This window comes from Podarcis filfolensis (assembly GCF_964270895.1).
Source record: "Podarcis filfolensis genome assembly, chromosome: 8".
NCBI lineage: Eukaryota > Metazoa > Chordata > Lepidosauria > Squamata > Lacertidae > Podarcis > Podarcis filfolensis.
This window is the reverse complement of record NC_139611.1, coordinates 3,108,456-3,135,683: the sequence shown is the minus strand read 5'-3', so window position 1 is coordinate 3,135,683 and position 27,228 is coordinate 3,108,456. Positions and strand designations below refer to the sequence as shown.

General features: G+C 47.0%; 2 protein-coding genes across 18 annotated transcripts in view; one reads left to right on the top strand and one right to left on the bottom strand.

The window, feature by feature from the left end:
* GPAT2 (glycerol-3-phosphate acyltransferase 2, mitochondrial) overlaps window positions 1-15,005 on the top strand; it is an 87,553-nt gene extending 72,548 nt beyond the window's left edge. For all 17 annotated transcript variants that reach the window (XM_083629362.1, XM_083629368.1, XM_083629372.1 and 14 more), the window contains 9 exons: window positions 3,164-3,234; window positions 4,134-4,395; window positions 5,300-5,448; window positions 6,316-6,393; window positions 7,042-7,173; window positions 8,644-8,764; window positions 10,984-11,049; window positions 13,531-13,586; window positions 14,558-15,005. In XM_083629362.1, the coding sequence (XP_083485488.1) occupies window positions 3,164-3,234; window positions 4,134-4,395; window positions 5,300-5,448; window positions 6,316-6,393; window positions 7,042-7,173; window positions 8,644-8,764; window positions 10,984-11,049; window positions 13,531-13,586; window positions 14,558-14,674 (1,052 nt within the window). In that variant the 3' untranslated portion in view covers window positions 14,675-15,005. The remainder of the gene's footprint in view (window positions 1-3,163; window positions 3,235-4,133; window positions 4,396-5,299; window positions 5,449-6,315; window positions 6,394-7,041; window positions 7,174-8,643; window positions 8,765-10,983; window positions 11,050-13,530; window positions 13,587-14,557) is intronic.
* A 558-nt stretch (window positions 15,006-15,563) lies between these two features.
* The window catches only part of LOC310769818 (oxaloacetate tautomerase fahd2, mitochondrial), a 13,653-nt gene continuing 1,988 nt past the window's right edge, over window positions 15,564-27,228 (bottom strand). The window contains exons 2-8 of the mRNA XM_083629614.1: window positions 24,404-24,669; window positions 22,808-23,024; window positions 21,974-22,033; window positions 20,865-21,027; window positions 19,281-19,389; window positions 17,975-18,062; window positions 15,564-16,000 (exon numbers count right to left, since the gene is read on the bottom strand). Of these exons, the coding sequence (XP_083485740.1) occupies window positions 15,938-16,000; window positions 17,975-18,062; window positions 19,281-19,389; window positions 20,865-21,027; window positions 21,974-22,033; window positions 22,808-23,024; window positions 24,404-24,669 (966 nt within the window). The 3' untranslated portion in view covers window positions 15,564-15,937. The remainder of the gene's footprint in view (window positions 16,001-17,974; window positions 18,063-19,280; window positions 19,390-20,864; window positions 21,028-21,973; window positions 22,034-22,807; window positions 23,025-24,403; window positions 24,670-27,228) is intronic.

Sequence of the window (27,228 nt, the reverse complement as noted above, 5' to 3'; positions counted from 1 at the left end):
ATTTAAGCAAAATAAGAATATTTTAAGAAGTGCCTCATCTCCCTTGGCATAGGGAGGCCCTTGGTCATCATCCAGAATTGGTGGGGATTCCGTGACTCTCCTCTGCTTCTCAGTTGGGGAATGCTGAGCTTCAGGGATGCCCTGAGGACTTGGCAAAGTGCAGTGCAAGAACACTTCCCAGGCCAGGAGAAGGTCAGGAACTCCTCTCTGTGGCACTGTCCTCCAAGAAGGCACTCGGAGCACCCCCTGAAGTTCAGTGTGACCCCAGTGGTGGCCCATGGGGCTCCTCCCTGGCTCACGAGGGCAGGGGGCCTGCCTAATCCAAAATAATGTGAAGGGACAAGTGAGCTTGTGCCAATTTGGGTAGCCTTCTGTCTGTGTGTTGGGTAACCAAAAGGTTCTGCCAAGCAGCAAATCACATTAGGTGGCTCTGAGCTGCAGTCACAGCCTTCCCAGTTACATAAAATATTCAACTCACGTGTCAAGGTGTGTTTTTTTAGTTTATTGCTCGTCTCCCAGAGTGTGGATGTAACTTTCCAATTATTGGTTATTTTAGTATAATACCTGAACTGCTCTGTCTTCGCTAATGCACAGGCTGCGTGACTTTCTGCAAATGGCTCACAAGCGTGTGTGTCTGTTCCCCCCGCCCTCGCTTTATGATTTGGAAAAAGAGTGCTTTGCCCGGGAAAAACCCATCTTGCTGAGGCGCTTCCCTCAGCCAAGGGGGTGGGCAGCCAAGAACAGAAACTGGCCCATTGCAATCAGTTTCTTCAGCTAAAAAGGCAGCTCAGGCACCCCACCAAGTGCAATCTTCCTGTACGTCTTCTCGTAATGCAGAATTTTGCCCTGCAATCATAATCCCCCTTCAAGAAGCACATTGTGGAGTTGGGAGAGGTGCAGAAAAGCACAACCAAAATTGTTAAGAGGATTGAGCGGCTCCCCTGCGAGGAAAAATAGTTACAGTGTTCAAAAATTAGGGTGATTAAACAAACTGTGGAAGAAAAGAATATGAAGATTCCTCTTTTGAATCAACTAAAGAGAAGAACAACAAACTACACTTGCTTTGTTCTGTCTCTGCAGATGATCTTTTAACAAAGACCTTGTTTTGTTCTTCTCCTCTCCCTAAATGTTAGGAGCAGCCTGAGGGCCCCATCACTGATTTTTCTCTCTGACCCTTTTGAAGCCCCCCCCTTCATGCCCTCCCCCATATGCCCCCCCTTAGTTTTGCCATTTGGACACAAGGTTGGAGGAAATCTGGATGACAGGACCACATGCACAATTAGCGGGCAATGAAAGGCCTCTCTTCTGAGCTGTGAACTTTCCTGCAGAGGAAGCAGCCCTTTCAAGTTCTTCTCTGCTAGCCAGAGCTCCTGCAGTGCTCAATTTTCATCTTCATCTCGTTCATGACTTCTGTTTTATCCTTGGCTGCAGGATCCAGTTGGATCAACCCCCACTCTCCTTCCACCAGCCAGACTTGGCCACCTGCCTTATTGTGCACATTTGCAGAAGGGAGGATGGGCTGAGGCAGACTGTGGCTCTGGAATCCTTGGGCTTGAATGGTGGGCCTGTGGCAGGACATCGTTTAGAGACAAGGAAAACTTCCATGCCTTTGAGCTCTCATTATGAGATGCAGAGTGAGGGGCTACCTCAGGTAGCAGATTTTTGGCCAGCATGAAGGATTGGATGAATGCTTTTAAAGGATGACATATTCATGGAGGAGAAGGCTATCAATACCTGCTAGCCACAATGGTTATGCTTTGCCTGCACGGTTGGAGGCAGAAATGCTTCTGAATATTACTTGCTGGAAGCAACAGGACGGGAGGTTGTGTTTGTGGTTGAATTCAGTATGCAAGTTTCCTATTGGGGCATCTGGGTGGCCACTGTGAGAACAGAATGATGGACTTAATGGTACAGTCAAACCTCAGCTCCCAAACGGCTCCATTTTGGAACGTTTCGGCTCCTGAATGCCCAAAACCTGGAAGTAAATGCTCCAGGTTTCGAATGTTTTTCAGAAGCCGAACGTCGGACACAGCTTCCACTTGAGTGCAGGAAGCTTTTGCAGCCAATCGGAAGCCGCGCCTTGGTTGTTGAATGTTTCGGAAGCTGAACGGGCTTCCAGAACGAATTGCGTTCGACAACCGAGGTTTGACTGTACATTGGCCTGATCTTGCAGGCTCTTCTTATGGGAGGCAAGCAGATCCATATGGACTGGGTGCACTCTGCCAAGGAATTGTCCTACATGAATTGAAACGGGTGGGTGCTACACAAGAGCCTCCTGCTCATCTGTGCACAACATTCTCTTCATTTCAAATAGATCTTCCCAGTTGATTGTGCCCCATGGTAATTGGTGGGAGCCCAAGATATTTTGAAATGGCAACCTGCCTCATTTTAAAAACAAAATCCTATCCATGGCTTAGTTGGGTGATTTTCCTGATACAAGGCTTTCCCCCAAGTTATCTTGGGTGGGAAGTGTTTCTGTATGGATATTCCATCTCTGCATGTGAGCATATGCTCTCTGGTGTCATTTCTGATATTCACTGAGTAAGCAGGTGCCTTTTCTCTTCTCAGAAGCAAAATAACTAAAAAAAGACAATTATCTGTAAAAAGGATCTGCAGTGATACAGAAAGCCATTAGAGTTGCGGGGATATAATTGAATGAAAAAATAATAAACATTTTCATATTATATTATGGAGAATAGATTGTGCAGATGTGTTTAATTTTAATACTTTATGCAAGAGACAGAATTTGGCTTCCTTTTTATAATGACAGAGAGTTAATATAATGCTATGTGTAGCACTCCCCCCCCCCCCGCAACCTCTTTCCAGTGTTTTATCTTGTTGTTAAGCAGGTGCAGGTTCTTTTGTACAAATGGTGAGTTCTTTATGCTCCTTTGTATTGCAGCCTGGAGTGAAGGGTTACAGGCTGACCACTGGCTAGAATTGCCCAGGTCTCCTTATCTTTTCTGACAGCCTGACCCACAAGGTCCCACTGAGTAGATGTGCTTTGGCAACAGTAAATGTAGTATGCTGTGTGGCCCCATTTTACTGGCTCACCAGCCCACCGTATTTTCAACATGCAGCATTTTCCACATGGAATCATAGGCACTAGCAGTTAACCATGTGGTTTCTTCTCTCTTTCTCTCTCCTCCTCCTCCTCCTCTAGCTGGTGTATCCTGTTCTGCCATCATGGCTGTACAGATCATGTCTGCACTCTTTCTGCACAAACACAAACAGGTAAGAATGTGAAAAGGAGCTGGATCCAGGATTTCCTTTTCTTAAGTATTCCTGAAGCAACGGGGGACTTTTGACCCTTTTTAGTGGCACCTCTGGGGATGATGGGAAACTGGACTTGGTTCTGCCAAACTTCAGGTTCTGCTTACCTCAAAGACCCCAGGGATAAGGGTCTTGGAGATCCAAAGATCTTGCAAGGAGAGGCTGTGGTTAATCCTTATTTTATAAATGGGGTAACAGAGATGGGGGAGAGCATGAGGAACCTTTACCAGTCTTGGTTTTGCACACACATGTAAAATCTTAAAATGCAGTGCGTGCATGTAATAAAACACACAATCACAAAGCAGCTCTTTGAGAAACTGTCTTTGTGTCTCATTTGTACAGTCAGTGACCTTATTAGGTGTTCTGCCATGCAGTGGATCCTTGTTTACAGGGCCACAGCTGCCATGGATCCTTGCTTACAGGGCCACAGCTGAGGTATTGCTGTTCTGTTTTCTGCATAAAACCAACTTTCTGATGTTGGCAATGGTAGCTGCAGTGCTTGGTTCCCATAATTGAATATGGAAGTAGACAGCGGTGTTTTTTCCCCCTTTGTTCTGTTCCCATTTAGGATGCAGAGAGGGGTAAAAACTTTTATCCAATATGCATGTGTTCTAAAGCAGCCTTCTCTAACCCTGGTACCCTCCAGATGTTGTACACCACAACTCCTATCATGCCTGGCAACCTTTGGCTGGGATGAATGGAAGATGAGGCCCACATACTTGAAGGCATCAGGATGGGGAAGGCTGTTCTGAAGCAATCTATGTATGCCTTCTAAAGAGCATGCTTGAAGGATGGTGCTCACTGGGATTTTCCTTACCTCATCACAACAACAACATCTTCTTTCTTCTGTCCTCTGCTAGGGCGTCTTCCTTTCCCAGCTGATGCAGGACTTTGTTTGGCTCACTGAGGAGATCCTGCTGCGCAGCTATGATGTGGGGTTTTCTGGGCAGGTGCGTGATGTGGTGTTGCATGCTCTGTTCCTGCTGCGGCACTGCATCTCCCTCTACCACCTTTCCCTGGGGGATGTCCTGGTGGTTCCCAAGAAGACAGACGAAGCCATGACAGAGTTGAGCCAGCACAGCACTGCCCTCTTGCCTGTTTTCATCCAGGAAGCGGTCGGAGGTGAGTTTAGAGGTTCCTCAGGCTCACAGGAAGCCTGATTGAATGATTCCTTTCTAATTAGCTGAGATAGTTTGGGAGGAGGGGTCCCAGCATTTGGGGATAAGTTCACCAAGAGTACATAAGAAAAAGGCTCACAATGCTGCAGATTGCAAGAGAGCAGAAGTTTCTCTTGATGCCTCAACTCCCCTTCTCTCAAGTCTCTACTGCAGGCCTGGCCCTGATTGTGCAAGGTCATTGGTGGGTCCCCCACCCAGTGCCAAATTTTGCAAGGCTGCACAGCTTAGGAAAGAAGATGTGGGTGGCCTTGGTCAAGGCTAGCAATAGCATTTTGGGAGATTTCCCAGTGCAAACCTGAGATTTTCAAGGAGATCAAGAGCCAAAGGAATTGGGGCTGTATCTCAGCTTTGCCAATACATCCACAGAAGTTAATTTACTGCAGAAATTATTAGAAACCCATTCACCCATCCATGCGTAGCTATCAAAGTAATTGCCATGAGTGACTTAAAAGGGGGGAAAGGACTTGCTGTGTTCTCCATACTGTGCACACTTTCATGCCTGCTATATCTTGCTTTTTAATAAGTGTTTCACCAAAGATGGCACTTTCGTAACTTGGGTAATAAGGACAGGTCTTTCCCAAGGAGTTTCACCTACTTCTTTAAACAAGCGTTTGAAAACCACAGGCATATCACTATCTCTAAGCAAACAGGTAAATTTTGACCAGACCTGAATTCTCAAGCACCTCTCTCTGGGAACAATACAGGGGACAATTAAGGTACATCCTGCACAAGGCCTCCCGCTTCTTCCAAATCATAAATCTCCTTCTAAATCACTAAATTTAACTGCTGTGGAATGAGACAAACATAGCAAGTAAATGCTAAATGGTTTTCCTGTCTCCTCTCTGCAGTCTGTGCTGCCAATGCCCTCCTGGTGGAGCTGCTGCCCTACCTGGGAAGCCCTGAGCAGCTCAGGGATGTGGTCCTGGTCCAGGAAGAGCTCCACAACAAGACTGTCTTGCTCGTCCAGCTGCTGCCCAGGGATTTCCTCCTATGCCAGGTAGGGAGCCCCTCTGTGATTTCGAAAGGGCCATTCTCTGCCTGCCGAGCCCCACCTGCAAAGCCTGCAGAGCTATGGAGCAGGATGCTTCACCTAGATAACCTTCTTGCCTGCTGTGATCTTCCTCAAAGGCTCTTCTCTGTGTCCCACCAACACCTGAGTTGTGCTTGGTGACGAGGGCTTTTCCCCATAGCCACACCCAGGCTCTGGAACTCTCTGCCAAGCGGCCTGCCCTGCCCTGCGCTGATGGCCTTCTGCCACTGTCCAAAGGCCTTTCTTTCTTGGCAGGTGTTGATTGGTTCTCTTGAGCTGCTGGTTTTCATGCACTACACCTCCTTCAGTGACTTTTACCTGGGCTGGGATGTGTGTCCTTAAACTGTGATGACTCCTCACATTCCTTGCTTGGCTGGAGAATGGAAAGGGAGGGAAGTGTGTGTGAGAGCGTCTTGCTTTTGCATAGCTGGAATGTAGCCTACAGTAAGAGTAGCGTTCATTGCTGTTCCCATTTTTGTCCCTGGAACATCTCCTGCAGGCCATTGCTGGAAAATCTTATACACTCCTGCTCCATACTATACCAGGGTCACTTGGTTGTATGAATTCTCCATTGCAGATACAGAATGCCCCCATTGAGACAAATATTATTTAAAGGTGCTTTGCTATAATTGGATGGGACCTTGTGCATCACCACTAATTAGTAACAAAAAAAGGTGGAGCGGGGGGAGAGAAGAGAAATGCAGGATCATGGAAACACTTCAGAGAGGCAAGCTGACACTCTTGATGGAGGTGTGTGCTGCACCCCATCTCTCGTCTCTCATTTGGGCTAGTAGAGAGTGAAGGTCCTGCTGATTTGCTTTTGCTTCCTCCTAGCCTTGCCAGTCTCTGTATAACTACTGCCAGGTTGCTGTGGACAAGTTGATCCAGTGTGGACTGTTGGTTGCCGAGGAGGTAAGAGAAGCTCTCAGGATAGGTGTGTGTGGTGCTGTGGCCAGGGGTGGGGGGAAGTGAGGAAATTGGAGGAGTGTGTCATTTAAACACCATATGAGTTCAGCCTTGTGGAATGATAATATTTTGCCTGGGTTTCCCAAACTTCTGATATTAAAACTGTTCCACTCTTGCGTGCAAAAAGGATTACTCTTGGAATACGTAAGAGCCACAGTTCTATGCCCACAAAGGGCTCTTCCTGCATGAGACACTGATATGATAATGCCTCCTCTTGGGGAGGACAGCCCAGTGCTGTAACTCATGCAGAGGTGCAACAAGCAGCCTCTCTAAAGGTGGGTAATTTTGCCTTGGGAAGGACTGAATAACTTGCATGCACAAGCACACACACAGAGGCAGCAAAATGGTGGGAGCCTCTTCCAATAGAGGCTGATTGGGCAAACGTGAGGCTAGAGCAGGGAATCATGAAGAGAGTCAGTAGGCAGCCTTTTTGTGTGTCGCCGCTCTGGGCTCACAGCAGTTCTCTGATGACACACTACTTGGTCCCAGCTTGGCATTTGGCAACGGCTGGCCCAGGCGCCTGTGGTTGCAGCAGAGCCTCATATCTCTTCTTCCCAAGGTTTTCAAAAATTGGTTTCTTTCCTTTCCTCCCAGATGCCCAGTGATGTCTTGGTGTGTGACACAGCCCAAAAGCGCTTCACGAAGAGGTTGCTGTGGAAGGCAACAGATGACTTTGCGGACAGCGACAGTGATTACAGCGACGAGACTGGAAACTGCTGCTTCAAAGTACCGTGAACCCCATTCTGAAAAAACTCCCACTGGAGTTCCCTTTCTCCTGCAGTTGCCACTGAGGCAGAAATTCTGCCCACCCTTTGCCCTTCTCTCTCCCTGTCCCAGTTGCCCGCATCTCTCACCTGCAGGCAGCTATGGCCAGGCAGCCCAGTGTTGTTTTTTAAAGTTTGCTGCAAGGAAATATGATACTCTGCACACAATATTTTACTCTTCCCATGCTCATCCCCTTCATAGGACTTTTCATGCCATATGAAATTTTGTTTGGTAGGATTTTCAGCCTTTTGGGGGGGGGCGGGGAGATGAAGTACAAGCACGATGTTCAGGGTATGTGCTTGATATCTTTTCAATATGAGGTGTGGCCGAGGGGTTTTCTTTACACCCACACTCAATAAATTGGTCTCACTGGAGCCACATTTGGAGCAGGGACCTTGCACCCATGCCCAGATGTGTTCCTCTTGGGGAAAAGATGCCTGCTTTTCCCAACCAGGCTTCCTAGCGGGGTGGGAAAGGTGAGCTCCTTTGCTGTCTGTTGTGCTTCTCTGCTGCTCTGAGGATCCTTGAAATCCTCCTGCTGGGTCTAGCTTCATGTGGGAAGGGTGCCACAGCTCTGGAGGCCACCCTCCTTCCTCATCCTCATTGTCAGAGGGAACATCAAATTACCATATAAATTCCCACTTCTTTTGTTTCCCAGCACCCATATGACACATCCCGAGTTCACAACCTGTCTCTTCAAATGCCAGCTGTGTGGGCTGAGGCTCTGAAACCTTCCTCTGTGTTCTTTCAAGAAGGGAGCGAAGTTCCCTGTAATTAACTGGCTGGTGCTGAGGATGGGGAGCTCACTGAGCTCATCTCTACTTGCTGCACCGCCTGGGAGAGACTTTCTGCAGTTCCAAAACATCTGGATGCACAGCACCACCTCCCGGGCACACAGAGGCTGCTTTCAGGCCTCTCTCTGTGCATATGGTTTCTTACAGAGATGCTGTTTCTGTAGATAGTTCCACTCTGCTGAAAATGTGACATGGTGTGTACAAGGCAGTTTTGTCCATGAAAACAGATAATAGAACTGTACCCACTGACATGAATGGGCCTAGGTTAGTTTTAGACATTCATTTCAATGCTTCTGCTGTGGGTAGGACCAGCATTGGATACAACCCATGCAATTTTCACAAGGGTGGTTTATTGATAGAGATTGTGTTTGTATCATAGCACAAGCGCTTATGTTGTTCCCCACTGGTGTTGCCTAGCTTCTGTGGCATGCAGGCTGTTACTCCAAAGAATAGTGTGTTGCACATGTTCCCAAGGGAGTTCCATTGGCTTTGGGTACTTCCAGATGGGTTATATTGTGGGATCAATGCTTATCACGCATGTAAGTTTTTGCAGTATCCACACAAAGCAGTTGGGATCAATATGTGAACCTTCGTCTTATCAGAGTCCCTGTGTCTCTTTTCATTTTTTCTGCCCTAGATAAGCCAGGTGGAAAACTGCTCCAACTTTTTTGTGTTCCTCTGCTGTCTTCTGAGCCCTTTGCTGAAGACCTTGGAAAGAGCCACTGTCTTCCTCTGGGAAATGGAGTCTCCTCAGTCAGGTATATGCCCCACAGCCAGGTTCCTCTTTCCTTGAGTGGCTCCCAACAGCCTTAATTTTCCCTGGGAAGGTGCTTCCAAGCATTTGGAGAGGTTCTGCTCAGTGGGAGGGCATCTGTTCTACATGCAAAAGGCCCCACCACTGAGCAAAGCTTCTCCAAATGCTAGAAGCACCCAGCATTCTCTCTTTACAAAAATATTTGCAGTTATTACAGGATTGAGCTTCCTTTGAATAGCTCACCAGTAAAAGTCTTTGGATTCATTTTGGCACACCTTAAGCAACTGCTGCATGGTAACAATTGATGGGTTGTTACTGTCAGGATTTGACTTTCCCTAGGTGAATTAGCCTTGTGCTGATTTGATTCATTAGCAAAGCCCAGGTGCTGTTAGTTAGGTTCTGCACTCACTAACTTGGGTATACAACACAAAGGTTACTGTCCTCTGCTTTTCTTCAGGTTCTTGTGTCCATTGTGTTCCATGAACAGCCTTTTGCTTGCTACGTTCATGAGGAAGGAGGTGCCCAAACTGGTAACAGCCTAGCAGTGTCCCATTTTCCTGGAGCCACCTTTGCCAGCCTGGTGTCCTCCAAATGTTTTGGACAACATCTCCCATCAGCCCCAGCATCAATAAAGCTGGTTGGCTGAGCTGCTGAAGCCTAAAGCCACTGAAGGGCCCCAGAATGGTGAAGGCGGCCCTTGAGCACTGCTTTTCAAACTTTCTGCCTGCCTTGTCAGCTGTGCTCCCTGTGTGTTGCTGAGGATTCTGGGGCATATTCTAGGGCTTTTCCTTGCACTGAGTGAACTGAGTGTGCAGCCTGGAGGATAACCCAGCTCTCCCTTGCAGTGACATGTTTCCAAGGAGGATCAGTAGTATTGCAGAAGTGTGTTTGTTGGGGAAGGTCGTCCATCATTATTGATCTGGGACAGCTCACTTGGTAGAGTGTGAGACTCTTAATCTCTTATGCTCTCCCCCTTGGAAAGCCCCTGAGAAGCTTCTGGGGGAATCCTAGGATGCTTGGAACAGTTTGAAAAACACAGCCTTGAACATACAAGTGAACCGGAAGTGTTCAGCTTAGTTACTTCTCATACTTAGGGCTACTTTGCAGGTAATGCTCAACCTTGGGCTTGTGTGCAGCCAGAAGGACTTTGGGTTGCATCCAGTGCTATTCCCCCTCAGAGTAGACCCATTGAACTTAATAGACATTGCTGATGTAAGTCCTATTAATTTCAGTGCATCCACTCCTGAGTAGATGTTAGTCAGCAACTAGTCTTTGTCAGCGTTTAATTTACTTCAAAACTTGGTTGGTTACATAGGAACCAAAGATAGTGGATTAATATCTAAAATTGTAGAGTTGGGAGGGACCATGAGGGTCATCCAGTCTGTCCCCCTGCAATGCAGGAATCTTTTGCCCAACATGGGGCTCGAACCTATGACCCTGAGATTAAGAGCCTCATGTTCTACCAGATGAGCTCTCCCCAACTCTGATCAGTATCTAAACAAAGCACTCTTGGTTCACCAGTGTTTGTTTTGAACCACTGTTTCTCAGTTTATTCATAACAGCAGGCTAGGATTCACTGAAATGGAAGGTTGAAGGAGAGGGGAGAGCTTGCAAGCCAAAGGTTTTCCTTGAGTTTGCAGCACTAACACCATGTTTTGACACAGCCTTCACCAGTCTGGCAGTGCTGGGCAAGGCTGGTGGGAGCAGTAGTCCAAAAACGTCTGGAGGGCACCAGGTTGGCAAAGGCTTGTTGTAGCATGCATGGATCAGTCCAATATACAACTGCATCATATTGGTAATGGGTCTTTACAAGTACATAAAGCTGTTGCTGGTTGTGTGATGAGGTTTTTTCCTGGTGTATGTTGTTTTATAATCTTGCATCTCAGTGTACTATTCTGTTAGTTAAGCCCTGCACTGCTTCTTAGGAAAAGTGGATGCCATTAATCAACTGTGTTTTGTTTTTGTTTATTGACAAACTATACTGAAACTGTGATTGCACATGATTAAAAAAAACCCAAAGATATTGTTGAGTTTCTTTCTACCTTTGGATGCAACCTCTGACCCTGCAGGTTCATATTTAGAATTTGAGCTGCTGTGACCCTTAGACATTTGTCATGGTGCAGAGATCCCTCTCCCAGTGCTAATGGTGCAGCTGAGGCTAGTGACCTCCCTTTGCTTTCTGCTTTGTGTCCTTCTGACCACCAGCACTGCTGTCCCCTACAGAGTCCCAGTACGTGGAGAAGCTGCACTGTTTTTTGGCAAGAAAGGCAAAAGAAGACTCTTCCTTTGGTGAGTGCAGAGGCCCAGAGAGGGCCAGGTGGTAGCCAAGCGAATAAGTGTAGAGCTGGTGTGATGCAGTGGCTGCAGGACAGCGCTGCAAACTGGGGCTTTCCCAGTTTGAATCTCACCTCTGCTGCCATCAATTCCATGCACCAACCAGCAAGATCGTGAGATAATATTGTTGACTTAAACAGTGTTGTTGTTAGGATCACCACTAGATAATGCACTTTGCAAAGCACTTTAAACACTTGAAAGAGCCATAGAAATGTTATGTGTATATAAATATGCTAAGCAGCTAAGGTTTGTCATCATGTGGCAGTTTGCTTGGTCACCGACAAATGGTGCTGTGAACTACAGCATGACAATAGTCTAGGAGCTGCTGGGCAGCGGCAGCAATGGAGGGCAGCAGCAGCGGCAGGCAGCCCACGGAGGAAGCCATGGCAAACTGAGACAGCTCGTCAGCAACTTCTCTGCTCTGCAGCTGCCACTGCCCAGCTCACTACTGCTGTTTCAGCCTCAGTGGCAGAGACTGAGGGAGCAGGGAAAGAGCAGGACAGAGCTGACCTGGCCTGTTGTGACTGTTCTTTTGTGGCTTGTCTTGGCTGCCTGCTGCCACCTCACCTCCCTTCTCCTCATGGAAGGAAGCTCTAAGGGGAGAGGGTGGTGAGGTCTGGGGTGTTGCTTCGATAGGCGTCCGGGGGTCCGGCACACTTCCCTGCGCGGCTCTGACCTCTCCCAAAGACCTTTGACTCCAGCAGAGGAAACACAGCAGAAGCAGAAGCAGGAACGTTCTGTCGTGTGGTAATAACTCAGGCTCAAACGCAGCAGTCTCCTTATCTTAAAGTCTTTATTCCTTAGCAAAACACAACATCTATAAATCTCCTGGCGACAGTTCGCACATGGCTGCTGCTCTCTCGGAGCAAACATGCACACAGTGTGTGTCTTTCTCTCTCTCTCTCAGAGATACTGGCCACTCCCACTTCCGTGTTCTAAACACACCTCTCGGAATGTGAAGCGTCACTCAGAACTTCTTAACCCTGTAAGTTCTGACTCTCTCAACATGGGGGCACTAGGGGCTCTGGCAGGTAGGGCTGGCACTCCTTTGGACCTCCAGCACGACGGGCAGGGGGAGGAAAAGTAGATGGACAGGTCTCAAAAAGTTGAAAGAATTGGCATGGAACAGCATCTTGTGCTCCACCTTTCAAATATGATGTTGGGATTTGGGTACAAAGGGGGGTGGGCAACTCACCTGTCAGCACTGCAACATCATAATTATGTCATGTGATTGACATGTGCGCTGCCCTGCCCCCATCAAGGTTGGCCTGTGAAGTGGAAGCCAGAAAGCTTCCCCACACAATCTAATGGGCTAGTGGAGGCAGGGTGGGGGTGGTGAGGTTTTGGGGGTGGGGGCATCGGTTGGGAGGCAGAGCAAGCAGGAGTGGAGCCCTGGCCACTTGTTGATAATGCTCATAGCTTTGATGACCAGCTGAGCATTCTTCTCCTGTTAGCATTTCTGTATTTTTCTGGGCATGTTGCCTCCTTGCTGGTTCCTTGGTGACAAGACTTGAGCCTCTGCAGTTAAGCAAGCTGTGGGTCAGTCAGCAGCCTTGAACTCCACTTTAAGAGAGAAACCTGAGCCTTTCCCAGTCCCACAACTGCCAGAGATACTTTGGCGAAGCCACTATAGACAGACTTGGTAGTATAGAGCTACCCCTAAGTAACTTTATACCAAAGGATAGTAACTGCCCTTGTTGATGGACAAGGATTTTGTGACCTCATAAAATGGGAAATTACCTTAAACCCTTTTATTTTAAGCACCCCATTTTCTTATGCTGAGGCCTGTGGCAGTGGTGAACCAGAGCTGTTAGCCTAGATACATGAAGGCCATTTGCCCCATCCCTTTTAAACGGGTGTTTCTCATCACTGAAAAGGCCCCGGTTCCTGAAACTCTTCCTCCTCCTCACAGGCTTTCCCAACACCCTCTTCTTTTTCTGCCCATAAATCTATCCAGGTTTGTTTTACATCCTTCTTAAAATGTAGCAAGTAAAACACTTATCAATACTTAGCTTTTGCACAGTGTGTTTTGAATGTTCAAAGTGCTTATTGTATCCTGTATTCTAATCCTCCCAGTGGTGGGCGATTATCCAAAACTGCAGTTGAGGGGGGAAGGCTTTGGCTCCACGAAGACCACCAAGCGAGCTGATGACAGAAACAATGTTTGAGCCAAAGGTTTCATGATCTGATGTTCAGTCTCTTAGTTACAACAGCTCTGACAAGGCATTTCCTTTATTGTTTTAACCAGCACAACATAACCCCCTGGGTCTAGATTAGAAGCTGGTTTTTACAAGCCAACTTTGCCCCCTAGTGCTTGATGTCATTACCTCACTGCAATTGTGCCACCACTAGACTCGAAACCTGCCTGGGAGGTAGGGGGCATCTGTCCTCTCTCCCACATTGAACCTTTCTGTCCATTTCATTTTACTTTTTCAGAATGTGTCTGCAGAACTCTGACTACCATCTCTGTCCGCATCTACAAGGAACTGGGGGTGAGTGCCCTGCCTTGCCTGCCCCTCCAATTTGCAAAGTCTTTGATCGCATTCCAGAATCTCCCTTTTCATGCCCTCCACAATCCATTTTCAGGTGTTTGCTATATTCAGTTCTTAATCTGAGATCATTTTGCCACCTGTAGTTCATCTTGCAGCACTCCTGAGCATCTCGGAAGTGTTGCTTTATTTAAGAAGCAAAAGCAGTTTCCTAGCCCCTTTGGTCACAGTACAAAAAATGTGGGTTGTTTCTTATCTCTTTGTGCTGCTTTTTATACTCCCCCAGAGTTTCAGGTCCTGCTTGTCCTGGATCCCACCCAGCAATGGTCTACTGATTGGGAGGCCATGTTCAAATTCCATCCCTGAGGGACTTTGTATACCTCTGTTGCTACCCTCACTCCTTGTGTTCCATCTTGCCAAATGCAGGCAGTTGCATGGGTGACTCCTTGCAATACAGCTACGTGGCCAAAGCGCTGTGTACTTTTGCAGCCACTCCACCTACACAGCTTGAGTGCATTTTTTGTGTGTTTTCAAATCCAGTGGAGTCTAGCAGTGATTTCTCCTTTGCTGGATTACTGAGGATATGATGTATGTATATCTATGTACCCCCTGCGCATGTACAGCCAGTGTTGGCTTGGCACTCCCAGGCAGAGGTTGAGGGCGTAGAGCCCCCCACAGGAGCAGCTCCTTGCCTTCATCTTCCACCTGTCTTGGTGGGTTTCTATACAGCTTGCCTTTGAGAGCTGCGATAGCCAGTATCAGGGGAAACCTTGCTGTTTCTGAAAAGAGCTGCTCAGTGTCTATTCTCCTCTTCTCTCCACAGGAATCTCACACAATAAGATGTGTGAGGTGACAGTAAAGAATTTCCCCACCCACTTCATAGGCTGCTACTCACCTGAGGAAAGCCCTTGTTGCATCTGCCTTCAGTGGGGTATGGGATTGCTAAACCCCCCCTCTTTTAATTTCCACTCTAGGTGCTGAGAGAAGCAGCAGGGCAAGGGGAGCCCATTCTCCACCTCTCCGAGACCTTCCGTGCCAAAGAGAACCAAGAGAAGCTGGAGAAATTTATCCAGCAGTTTATCTACAGTTAGTGTTTCCAAGGGGCCTTGTATGGTATCCAGAAGGTGTAGTTTCTGCTTCCTAGGTGTATATGTTGGGGTGGGGTATAACGCCTTCTAACTTTATTTTGAAAGTTGTCTTCAAAAGGTGTGTGACCCTTTTGAAATCCCAGTTGAAAAGTTGCCTCTCATGTCAGGACTTCAGTGAGCCAGTGTTGAGGCCAATTTGTAAAGAACTAAAATCCATTTGTCGTTAAGTTCGTATGATTTTGTGTTTTATTTATAAAATAATTTAGATTGCACCCCACCCCTGGGAGCCATTGTTGCTGACTTTGAAAGTAATAAACAATATTTTCTGACTGCATTTTTAACTGTGCCTGCTCTGTCCTTCCCCAACCTGGCGCCCCTTAGGTATTTTGGACTAAAACTCCCATTATCTCCTGCATCCTACAACAGCAGGTTAGAGAAGGCTTGAGTGGAAACTCAAGCACACCACCAGTGCATGTTGCTAGTAACTTAAATGTGTTTTTGGACATATGCTAGTGAAGGTTGACAAAATAGGGAAATAGCTATTGCTATGCATTCCAAATCCATTTGAAATTGCCAGTATTCAGATGTGTTACCAAACTTTAGGTATTCCAAGGACTCTACAGCAAGTCTTCCTCAGGCTTCCCTGCCCCCCTCATAGCTAGGAACCCTTTTTGCTCTTCAGGCAGAGGGGCTGTGAACAATTACAGCACCTGCAGCTGCTTCTGCCAGAACCATACTGTGCACAGAAAAACTATATCTACTTGTGAAGAAGGGACCCTTCCTTGCACAGCTATTGGTCAAACACCTCCACGCCTTTTGTGAGATATTTCAACCTGTGGCCCATGAATCAAAATTCCATGCTTTAAAAAGTTGTATGTCCAAACCCCCAATGAGTTTGATAGTAGCTGCTTTATTGTGAGTCAACAATCGAAGAGTTCTGTAATACAAAGGGGAAACCCACCCACTGTAGCCTGTTCTGTACCAGACGATGAATGACCTCCCTCTTACTTCTGGTTGGCAGAGGAAAGGCAAGACTCAGGCTCACCTTCATGTCTCTTCATTGAGATGGTGCCCAGGAATTGCAGTGCTGTTGAACCAGTCTTTCAGGCTCCGTCTTCTTGTGACTCCTGGGAGGAGTCATCCCCGTTCCCTTAATTCCAGAAATCCCTTAATCTATTCTCGTGATTGGATTTGGTTAGGACACTCAAGTAGAGCTGTTGCAGCTGTGCAGGGCCAGAGGACCTGAATGGATGCAGCAGGATGCCATCATGCCACCTTATTTCGGATAGTTCCCAACTCATCGATCTCACACTGCACTTCATCTCCCCTCTGTGGTACAAGAGAATTACAGCAGCTCTTACATTAAGTTGCAATAACAATATAACACTGACACAGGAGACAATAGCAGACTTCCAGCTTGTGCAGCACCCCATCTCCAAAGCTTATGTTCCCATTTTTTTTTTACAAATCAAAATGCATGTTGCTGTATCGTAAACATGCAGTTTTAAGTGCATATTACAAAAAAAACCCAAAACCCACAAAGTATTTGGTATGGCTACATTTCCTTATAAAAACCAACTTTATTTAAGTTTATTTGGGTGTTCAGCCCTTAATAGGGGCTTTGACTGCCCTCCCTAAATGCTAAATGCTGTTGCCAATTGCTAATAGGGCATCTGCAGGGTAGAGATGCATTATTTTGTTAAGGGTGGGAGGCAAAGTTGGATGAACCACCACATACTCTGTTAGGCTCTTGCCATCAGGGCACAAGTGGAGGCAGATGAGCTTTGCATCCATTCCTGCCCCAGCCCCACCTGCAGTACACTTATTTCCCTCTCACTGAGAATAAAGGGGGGGGAGGATTCACTACACTATGGTTACCAGACATCTCTGTTTCCCAGGGACAGTCCCCAGATTCACAAATCAGTCCCCGGACAAAATCCGTCCGCAGAATGTCCCCAGATTTCATTTAATGTCCCCAGATTTATATTTTAAGTGTTGTAGATTTATTAGTAGGGAATGAATGTTGCATGATTGGTTCAACGGCATGAGACACATCATATGGGGACTTCCAGCGAGGCAAAATGGTGGGCACCAGGCAGCGAGCAACCCCTGAAGCCAGCCAGAGCCAACTGCGCTACCAGGCTGGCTCTGGGCGGCTGAGACTGCCACTGCCGAGGGGGAACCGGGGACACCTGGCGCATCAACTTGGGGAACTGCTGAACAACCCCCCCCCATGACACAAATTGAGCCGGGAGCGAGAGCACCCGGCCAACTGCCCAGCAGCGCCCCGGGGCCAGGAAAACCCTGGAGCTGACACAGGGAGAAGGAGGAGAGAGAAAGAGGAAAGAGAAAAAAGAGGGGAGCCCCGACCTTGCCGTGCCAGTGCCGGCACCACTGCTGAGGAGGAGAGGGAGGAGAGCACCAGGAGGGCAAGGACACATGGCCAAGCCCAGGCCTGACCCGAGCCTACTCCATGGCAGCTGGCGCTCCGAGAGCAGGCTGGGACCCAGAGGAAGACCGCGTGACAGAGGAGACCACAGAAGAGAAGATATTCTTTTTTTAAAATTAAAAAAAACTTTTTAAAAAAACTTTCTTTCTCTTCAAAAAAAAAGTGTCCCCCAGATTCTTGGGAAAAAATCTGGTAACCTTACACTGCACCCACTATACCCCAAAGGGGCCCCATCCTCACAGCACCCCAAGTGCAACAGCAGCACTCGCCCCATTGTGTGTCCAAGTAACGGGCATAGAGGCAAATTTTCTCCAACAGTGGACACACAACATGGCCGCCATGGCCACTAGCCCTTGATAGCCTTATCCTCTATAAATTGTTGGCCATCGCTGCCTCTTGTGGGAGCGAGTCCCATCATTTAACTCTGCACTGTGCAAAGGAGGACATTATTTTCTTTGTGCTGAATCTTCCAACGTACAACTGAGCTTCCTCTCCAGTGTTGAGAGAACAGGAGGTGCTGGATCCACCCCTTGGTAAGCATTATGCCCCACAGTGGAGGCATCTGCTCCCCAAGGAATGCAGAGGGATCTGCCCTTCCAAGGTCAAAAGTCTCTTGGCCTTCAGAGAGGAAGATCTGGTGCCTTCCTGCGGCCCTTGCAATACCCAGCCAGAAGCCATAGGACTGAAGGGCTAGTCTATTGGCTGCATGGGATGACCTCACAGCTGCTGCCTTGTTCAGAATGTCTAAATGCTACAAAGCGAAAATAAGCAGCCCTGCCAATCCTCCAATCAAAAGAGCTCAAGCAAGGGAAGATGCTGGCAGAGCCTACAAATTAATTGGGAACAGGGCTCACCTTGAGAAAGATGGGGGGCTTCCGGAAAACTCCAACACCCGGGGGAGTCCCTGTGAGGAAGACGTCTCCTGGATACAGGGTGACGAACCTGCCAAAAACAGGCCAGAGCAAGATTTATTATTAAAAATTAATTTTTTTATACCCCATCCATCTAGGCGCCTTCCAGCACATATAAAAACATACTAAAACATCAAACATTAAAAAGTTCCTGATACAAGGCTGCCTTCAGATATCTTCTAAAAGTTGTGTAGTTCCTTATCTTGACATCTGATGGGAGGGCATTCCACAGGGAAGGTGCCACTGCTGAGAAGGCCCTCTGCCTGGTTCCCCAGGACTTCACTTTTCATAATGAGGGAACTGCCAGAAGATCCTCGGAGGTGGACCTCAGTGTCCAGGCTCAACAATGGCGGGGGGGGGGGGGGGAAGAGGTTGGAGACGCTCTAGGGATACTGAAGGCATACCGTATTCTTCCATGTATAACACGCCCCCGTGTATAATACAACCCCTATTTTTGGGGGGACTCCAAATAAAGAAATCCCCCATATGCACTACCCATGTATAAGATGACCCCCAATTTTAAACTTGAAAAAATAGGGGGGAAATATAGTCTTATACATGGAAAAATATGGTAATTAATTTGGTACCATATACCATCTGTAGATCTCAGGGCAGTACACAACATAAAAATACTGGATAAAAACACAAAATACATAATAAGAACAAGTATAACAACAAAACAAATTAATAACCACCCCTCCCCATCCCATAACACATTTAAAATGACATTGGTTGTCAATCGGCCAAAGGCTTAGTTAAAGAAACATTTCTGCCCGACGCCTAAAGGTGTATAACGAAGGCGTCAGGCGAACTTCCCTGGGGAGAGCATTCCACAGGCAGGGGGCCACTGCAGAAAAGGTCCGTTCTTGTGTTGCCACCCCCTGGACCTCTTTTGGAGGCGGCACGCAAAGAAGGGCCTCAGAGGATGAATGCAGGGTCTGGGTAGGTACATATGGAGAAAGGCGGTCCTTGAGATATTGTGTTCCTGAGCCATTTAAGGCTTTATGGGTCAAAGCCAGCACTTTGAATTAAGCCTGGAAATGAACTGGCAGCTAGGACTGATGTAATAGACTCACATGGTGTTGCCCCAGTGAGCAACCCAGCTGCTGAATTCTACACCAGTTGAAGTTTCTGAACTGTCATCAGAGGCTGCCCTAGATATAACGCATTGCAGTAATCTAACCTCGAGGTTACCAGAGCATAGACAACAGTAGTTGAGGAGGAGACGGGGGTCATGGAGAGCACCTACTTGGAAACCCATGCAACAAGTGCCTCCGTCTTGAATATCAACTGGCTGGTGCTGCTGTTCTGGACAAGCTCCCCATTCACTCGACAGCGGATGCCCAGGTTGTGGGGGTCTGGTGGTAGCAACAAGAGCAGAGAGCAACATGAAATCACACACAAAAGAGAAGGTACAGCATTTATGAAAATGGGGCATCCTTCTGGAAACACAGGAATCATGGAATTGCAGAGTTGGCAGGGACCACGGGGGTCATCTAGTCCAACTCCCTGCAATGCAAGAATTTTTTGCCCAGAGTGGGGCTCAAACACCATGACCCTGTAATTGAGAGTCTTCTCTTGCTCGACCGACGTGAGCCATCCCACAGAAGTTTCCCTGTGTCCACCTAGCTCAGTGCTGCCTATCGTGACCAGCAGGGTCAGAGCACGATTTCTGTTCTCATCCTGAAGCAAAGTTCTTAACCTGAAGGACTATTTCTGGGTTAGCGGAGTCTGTAACCTGAAGCGTATGTAACCCGAGGTACCACTGTAATGTACATCGTAACTGCACAGACCTTACTGCAAGTACTTTGGAAACCTCTGGCTGCAATGCAGCTGCAGTCCAGTAGGAACTAGTGGGTCCAGATGTGTGTTCCCATGGCAGCATCCCCTTTACATCAAAGAGAAGCACCCAGCTAACAAACCTGCCGGATGGTCATCATAGGTTGGGCTGTACATCCAGAGGCCTGAGAAGCTGCTGAGACTCAGACTGTTCTTGCTGAAGCGAGGCAATGTGGAAAACTGCCCTTACAGAGATCAGTAGCCTGGGACAGTACCACGGAGGGTTTTTTATTTCACATGGGCTGTTTATTCACACAAAATTTGGTTATAATCCTGCACTTTGCAATGCAATCATCCCATCACTTCATTTTTTTAAAAAATAATAATAATTATACAATTTTACTGAGAATAAAAGAATGTACAGAAATACAAAAACAAGCAGGCAGCATAGATAAAAGGCTAAGCCTACCCACCACTTTTCTAAACTGCACTGGAAAGTGCAAGAGAAGCACCGCTGGCCGCCAATGTTGTACCACCTCCGTGTGAACGTTATCAGGATGAACACTCAACAAGTGATACTGTGGAACCCCTGGGCATGTTTGACCCACCTCCACTGAAGTACTGCAGCAATTTAAAAAAAATTCAGTGCAGGTGAGTCAGCACAACTGATGACTTATTCAGACTATGGATGCAGGCATGTGGTGCACATGTGACCCTGGAAGTTTTCCCATCTGTACTTCTATTGTAAGGACATTACATTTCTGCAACCTCAAACCAAAAAAATGCATCTCTGCACAGATGGATACACCATGAACAGTAGGCCAAGAAATCAAGGCAGGCAGGAGCAACAGTGATTAAAGAAGAAGGAAGAGGACAGAGCTTGGTCAGAGAGCCTTGATGGTCCTCAGGTGACTCAAAGGTTACCCAAGAGAATTCTAGGAGATGCAAAATTTACTCTCGAGCACCTGGGAAGGGGTCCTGAGACAGGCTTGTCCTCTCCTCAAACCCTGGAGGCAAAAAGAAAAAGGGGGCGATGTCATTGCTGGTTCCAAACCTGAGATGGAATCCTTTGTGACAAGGGCTGGTCCCAGGGGGCAGAAGGTGTCGAAGGTCTTCCCCAGAAGCCACTGCTTTCCATTTTTCTGCATCTGCCAGTCTCTGGCACTCACATCATGGGCAACGGTGAACCCAGCTACATGGCTCATGGCATCTGACTCCTGGAGGAGAGAAGCAAGATGCAACAATATTGCTGTGAAACTGGGGGCTGGAGAAGAAAAGGTTAATGGGCGCTTCCTTTATTAGGTAAACTTCAAGCGATATTGCCATGGGAACTAACAGACTATTTTGTGTTTGCTAATGGCATGGCTTTATTCTCCTCCTCCTCCCCACTTCTGCACTGGCATATTCCTTTTCTACACTTTCTTCACTCTCCCCTGTGCTTAACCGTATTTTATACATCAAACCTGGTTATCATATGCACAAGAATAAAATGAGGAGACCCATGAAACCACCTTGAGCTCCTTGGAAGAAAGGTTGGATATAAATGTAATACTAAACTAATAAATACCACTGAATGAATCTTTGGAAATTCCTGAATGGGGGCAGGCCTTACTTCCCACTCGGGATGTAATCTAGGGCTGCATTCAGACGTAGTGTTTATTGTGTTAGTTTTAATGGTTATAATGCTGGTGCTTCAGTCCCAATTTATGGCATTCCTTTCACACTGCAAGACCAGATGCTTTATGGAATTGTGGTGTTTTGATTGATGGACTATCAGGTTGTGCTAAATTTTAAATGGCAGGAAGGAACTGGATGCTCAGGACATAGTCCCAAATTTTGTCACGTGAGCAGTAGTTATGCGATTATGAACACCTTGGTAAAATTACAAGGCAATTTTTATTATTTATGAAACTGCAAAGCATTGAAGACATGGATGGTGCTAGATACCGACAACACAGCCATTTTAGGCTACAATCCTGCACCCACTAACTTGGCTATACCACAGAAAACAATGGAACTTACTTCTGAGTAGATATGTGCAGACCTGCAGTGCAGTGTTAATTCTGCAGCTCCCTGCCCTGGGCACCCGGGAAAGGGAGAGCTATAAGACCAAAACAAAACCACAGGTCCCTATGTGGTGCAAATTGCTGACATCTGGCTTACCTGGATGTGTTTTCCTTTCTTCCCAATGATGAAGGCCAGCTCCACCTCCCAGTCCACTTGCTAGAAGAGGGAACAGGCAAGGTCAGTCTTGGCACCTGATAGATCAGTGCTGGACTAGCAAGGCCAGCAGGGAGAAGAAACACAGGAACCTGACGGACTATTCTCCCAATGTTCCATGCTGCCTTCAGGAGGCCACCCATGGCATTTATCGGAGTTGGTGGGAATTGCCCATGGGGAAAGTGCCGCTATGGTCCTCAGGTCCTGCTTGCGAGCTTCCCAGAGGCATCTGGCTGGGCAATGTGAGAAGATGATGCTGGACTAGATGGGTCTTTGGTCTGATCCAGCAGCCAAGCTTTTCTTGTGGTACACCTGGTAGCACTGGGGCCACAAGTACCATGCTGGCTTCCCATACCTTCTCTTGTGCAAGCCATCCCCCTAGTGAAATTAGGACACCACTAAACTTGTGTGCTTCCCATGGGCATACGTCTGGCCACTGTAAGACCAGGATGGTGGACTAAAGATGAACCATTGGCAAGCTCTTCTTATGTCAAGGCTATCAAAGGCTACCTGCCACGATGGCTAAGCTCTGCCTCCACAGCTGGACATCAGAAACAACAGTGGGGAGAGAGCAGTCTTGCTCACATCCTGCTTGTGGGCTTCTCACAGACATGTGGCTGGCCACAGTGAGAACAGCATGATGGACTAGATGAGTCCCCTTTGGCCTGATGCAACAAGCTCTTATATTCTTAACCCATTCTAGGCTAAGGAAGGGTCACTGCAGTATTCTTCAACCTTGGGTCCCCAGATATGCTTGGAAAACCCAGCCCCATTTACTTCGCTCTCTGCTGGGTGGATGATGTTGTCGTAGGGACCCACGATGGAGCTGCTGAACTTGCTGAAGATTATGGGCTCCTTGGGGATCTTGACATTCTGCTCCAGGCAATGATCCACATAGTTCATCCCAACGCAGATCACCTTGTCTGGGTTCGTGACAGGAGCCAAGAGGGTCACCTTGGATCGCGGAAGGACATGCTGGCCAGACTCTTGCGCTCTGTGGGCAGAAGATGGAGACAGAGGCATCTCAAGTGGGGACCCCAGACAGTGTCAGGCAAGGTGGCAGAGAGCGAGAGCGAGAGCTTGCTGCAGCTTCAGCATTGCAAGCAGGTTTTGAAATCTCTTTTGTTGTTTCCAAAGCCTGGCAAGCCTGTTTCACAGACTAGGAGCTGCTGGGTGGCCGACAGCCCTGCTAGTTATTCCTCCTCAACCCCCTGCCTGTAACCTCCTGTTAGATGGCTTGCCAACCTTTTTAGGCCTGTGAGCAGATTTGGATTTCTAAGTAAAAGCTATGGATACCACCCTCTCTGTTCCATCCCCACCACCCTTGCCCAGGATCAGTGCACACTTCTCTGAGAAAGTGTGTGTGCCCCTGCTTTGCTTTCCCAAGGGATCTGGGTAAAAGTTATTTCCAACAGATTTAATCTGAGCCTTGAAAAGCACATAGAGCTGAAAGCAGAAGTGGGAAAATGTTGCTCTTCCTTCAGCTCTACATACCAAAGGGAGGAAAATATAAACACCACCTCACAACCAAGGGGGAGGGGAGAGAATCAGAGGCTTTGTGGGTGCTAGAAGAAGACCTCAAGGGTGCCAATGCACCCCTGGGCGTCATGCTGGCAACCCCAAAGTTAAAGATCAGAGCTGTGTGTGCCATGTAGCCTGCCTGCACCCCATAGCTAGCCTACCTTCCTCAGGTGTGGTACAGGACACACTGCCCTGTTGCCAGGATTGTAACAGGAGGCACCAGCCCAGTCAGCTTCGAGGCCTGAAAGGTGGTGGCACCATCTCGTTCTTCGTCTCAGGTAGATACAGCAACCCAGTCGCTGGATACTACTCTTAAGACCCTGGGCATGGGCCTTGTTTTTACAGTAGGGGTGGGGGCCTTTCTCTGCCTCAGGACCACATTCCCTTCTCAACAACCTTGGGGAGCCACCTGCCAGTCGCAGATGGGGCCAGCGGCAAAAGTGGGTGCAGTAATGAATAAAAATGAAACCTTTGTACATTAAGCAAGTTTCTGCATGCGCTCACACACGCCTCTCAATCCTGCACCCAGGCAAGCACAAGCAATGACCAGAGTTCATTTCAAGACAAAGGCACCTTCTAGGCAGGCAAAAACACTCCCCAAGGGTGTGAAGCAAGGCCACCGAGGGCGTTGCCTGGGCCTGAGGGTCTCCCATGCTGGTGTGGAGGCTTCAGTGAACCCTTCACAAAACCACCCTGCTTGGCCCTGTCCCATTCCTTATTCTGACAGCTCTCCACCTCCTCCTCCACCCTTTGCCCCACCCCAAAGCTCCAATGACCCAGATTTTGCTCCCCTTGGCTTCCTCCCTCCACCAGCCAGCAGGTCCTTTTATGACCCTGAAGACTGCCAGGTACCTTTTAGCAACAGCGAGGGCTGCATCTCCTCCTTCCAAGAAGGCGCGCATGTTGCTGGGCAGAGAGGGGTCAAAGGCGTTCAGGTCCACCACGTCCCCTCCATCCTTCTCCAGCCCGATCCGGGGCTCTGCCGCAGACTCCTTAGGATGGAACTGGACCAGCCTCATGGCTCCGCTCAGGTGGGACACACACCTGGACCCTAACTTCTTCCAGCTTGGCCTGAGACCCACCAGAAGGGGTATTTGCCGCTGGCACAGCATCCACACCTGCAGGGAGGTGGAGAAAGCAGGCTCAGAGAAAGCAGTTCAAGGGGCTGCCAGAAGAGGAAGAGCAGCCACTAGGAAATACTGCAATGCAATTCCCCTTTGTAGGGAAGGAAGCTGCTCTGGAGGCACAGCACCACATTTGAGAGGCAGTCAAAGATCTGTTGAGTCCAGCCGCTGAAGGCCAAGAAGGGGAGTCCTGCTGAATATTCTTCTTCAAATACCTTGAATACAAATGCTTTTCAACAGTGGCAGTTCACACGGAACTAGGGCAAAGGCACCTGGGTGGCATCAGAAGTCGGACAAGCGAAGGATTTCACTCAAAGATCAATGGCTAGAAATGATGTGCAAGGACCTGGAAGAAAATGCAGGAGGAGGAGGAAGAGGAAGAGGGGCATGGCAGAGATTGGATGGAGCCCTGCCCCATATTACGAAGGTGCCTCTATGCAAAGAATGACTGGAAGTACAAAAGCAGAAGCTTCACCTCAGGGATCCACAACCTAAGCTCATCCAGGAGAAGGAAAACTCTGGTGAGAAAATCCAGACCGAGGGAGGGAGGGAAAAGTGTGGGAAGACCGTGATTCGGAGGAGAATGTTGTATGTTTCTTTTGATATTAGAAGTATTATGTAGAAAGATAAGAGAAAGTACAGAGGTACAGGATGTCCAATTAGGGCAACAAAATTATAAATTAAGGGCATTTGCAGGTGATGTAGTTCTTTTTCTGGACAAATGTAATGAAGGTATTAAAATGTAATGTGGAAAATGTAATGAAGATATTAAAAATGATAAAGCAGTATGGTGATCTTGCAGGATTTTATATAAATAAGGATAAAGCAAAAATGTTGGTTAAAAATATAGATAAACAAACAAAATATTACAAGCAAAGAGTGGCTTAAAGGTAGAAAGGTATTTGGATAACAAGTAAAAATGCAATGTTGTATGAAAATAACTACATTAAAGTGTGGAACAACATGAAATTTGACTTGTGTAGATGGGTAAGAATAGAGGTTTGGGAAGAAATTCTGCCATAAAAATGAATACACTGCTTGAGTTTTCTTTTTCAGACCATCCCAGTAATACATAAAATGAGTTGTCTTAAACAATGGCAAAAAGAACTCTCTATCTGGCAAGGAAAAAAACCAAGAATTAAATATAAATATTAATAGATGCAAGGGAAAGAGGTGGATTCTCGATGTCGGATTTGAAATTGTATTATGAAGCTTCATGTTTAACCTGGTTGGAGGAATGGCTAACAATGAACAACACTAGACAGTTGGATTTAGAAGGTTATGGGTGGCACACCCACTTATGGTATGAAAAGAATTTTAAAATCATGTTATAAGAAGCCTATATGGTGTTTGGACCCAATATAGAGATATTTTAGAAAGGAAAACACCATGGTGGTTATCTCCATTGGAGGCAAGTGCCCAACAGGAATTAAATATGAGAGCAGGATGGGATACTTATGGGATGTATTAAAATTCTCTTATGGGGGGTTGCAAACTGAAAAAACAAGTATAACTCCAGGAGTGGGTAATGGGGTGGTTTCAGTACCATCAGCTAAATGAACTATTTAAGAAAGATAAGAAACTTGGTTTTGCAAAACAAAGAAGGCAAAGAAAAATTGATTTCAAAAATGTACAAGCTCTTGTTAGAATGGGAAACAAAATATAAGCTGGCTAAGTCAACAATGATGCAATAAGCTAAGGTCTTGTCTCATAATATGGATATAGCAGCATGGGAAAAATTATGGAAAGTAGATATGAAATTCACAGCATGTTATACATTAAATGAAAATTAATGAAAATGATATACAGGTGGTACCTAACACCGAGTAAGTGAGCCAAGATGTACAAGACTGTGTTGAACAAATGTTGGAAGTGCCAGCAGGCAGAAGGGACTTTTTTCCATATGTGATGGACTTGTAAAAAAAGCAACAGGCTTCTGGAAAACGAAACATAATGACTTAATTTTTTTTTTTAAATCACTATTCCCAAGAAGCCTGAAGCAGTCTTATTAGGAATAACAGGATTAGAAGTCCTAAAAAAGATGGTCAATTTGTTTATATCTGCAACCACAGCAGACAGAGTTCTGTACGCACAGAAATGGAAAGAAGGCAAGGTACCAATAAAAGAGGAACGGGTTTTGAAGTTAATAGGCTATGTGGAGATGGCAAGATTGATGGTGAAAATAAAAGACGAAAATGAAGAAAAAAGTATGGAAGAATGGAAATTCCTCTAGCCAAATGTAATCATGAGCAGGTTTTGAAGTATAAGCAAGGGAAGGGTAGTAAGAAAAAAAGTAGATAAAGAAATGTATATAGTATATAAATGTATAATGTATATAAAGATATAGTAATAAGTATTGAGTATAAGACAGCAAGTAATTGTTTGTGGGGAGTGGGAATAATGAATGTAAGAATGGGAAGTTGAATTGTTAAGAGAAGTGTATAAATTGGATTGGCAGTTCACTATGCACATGAAATGACAGCATGGATGGGGCCAAAATCTTCCAGCTGCAAAAAGACAGCAATAATTGAAGAGTTGGGAGTGGCAGACCCC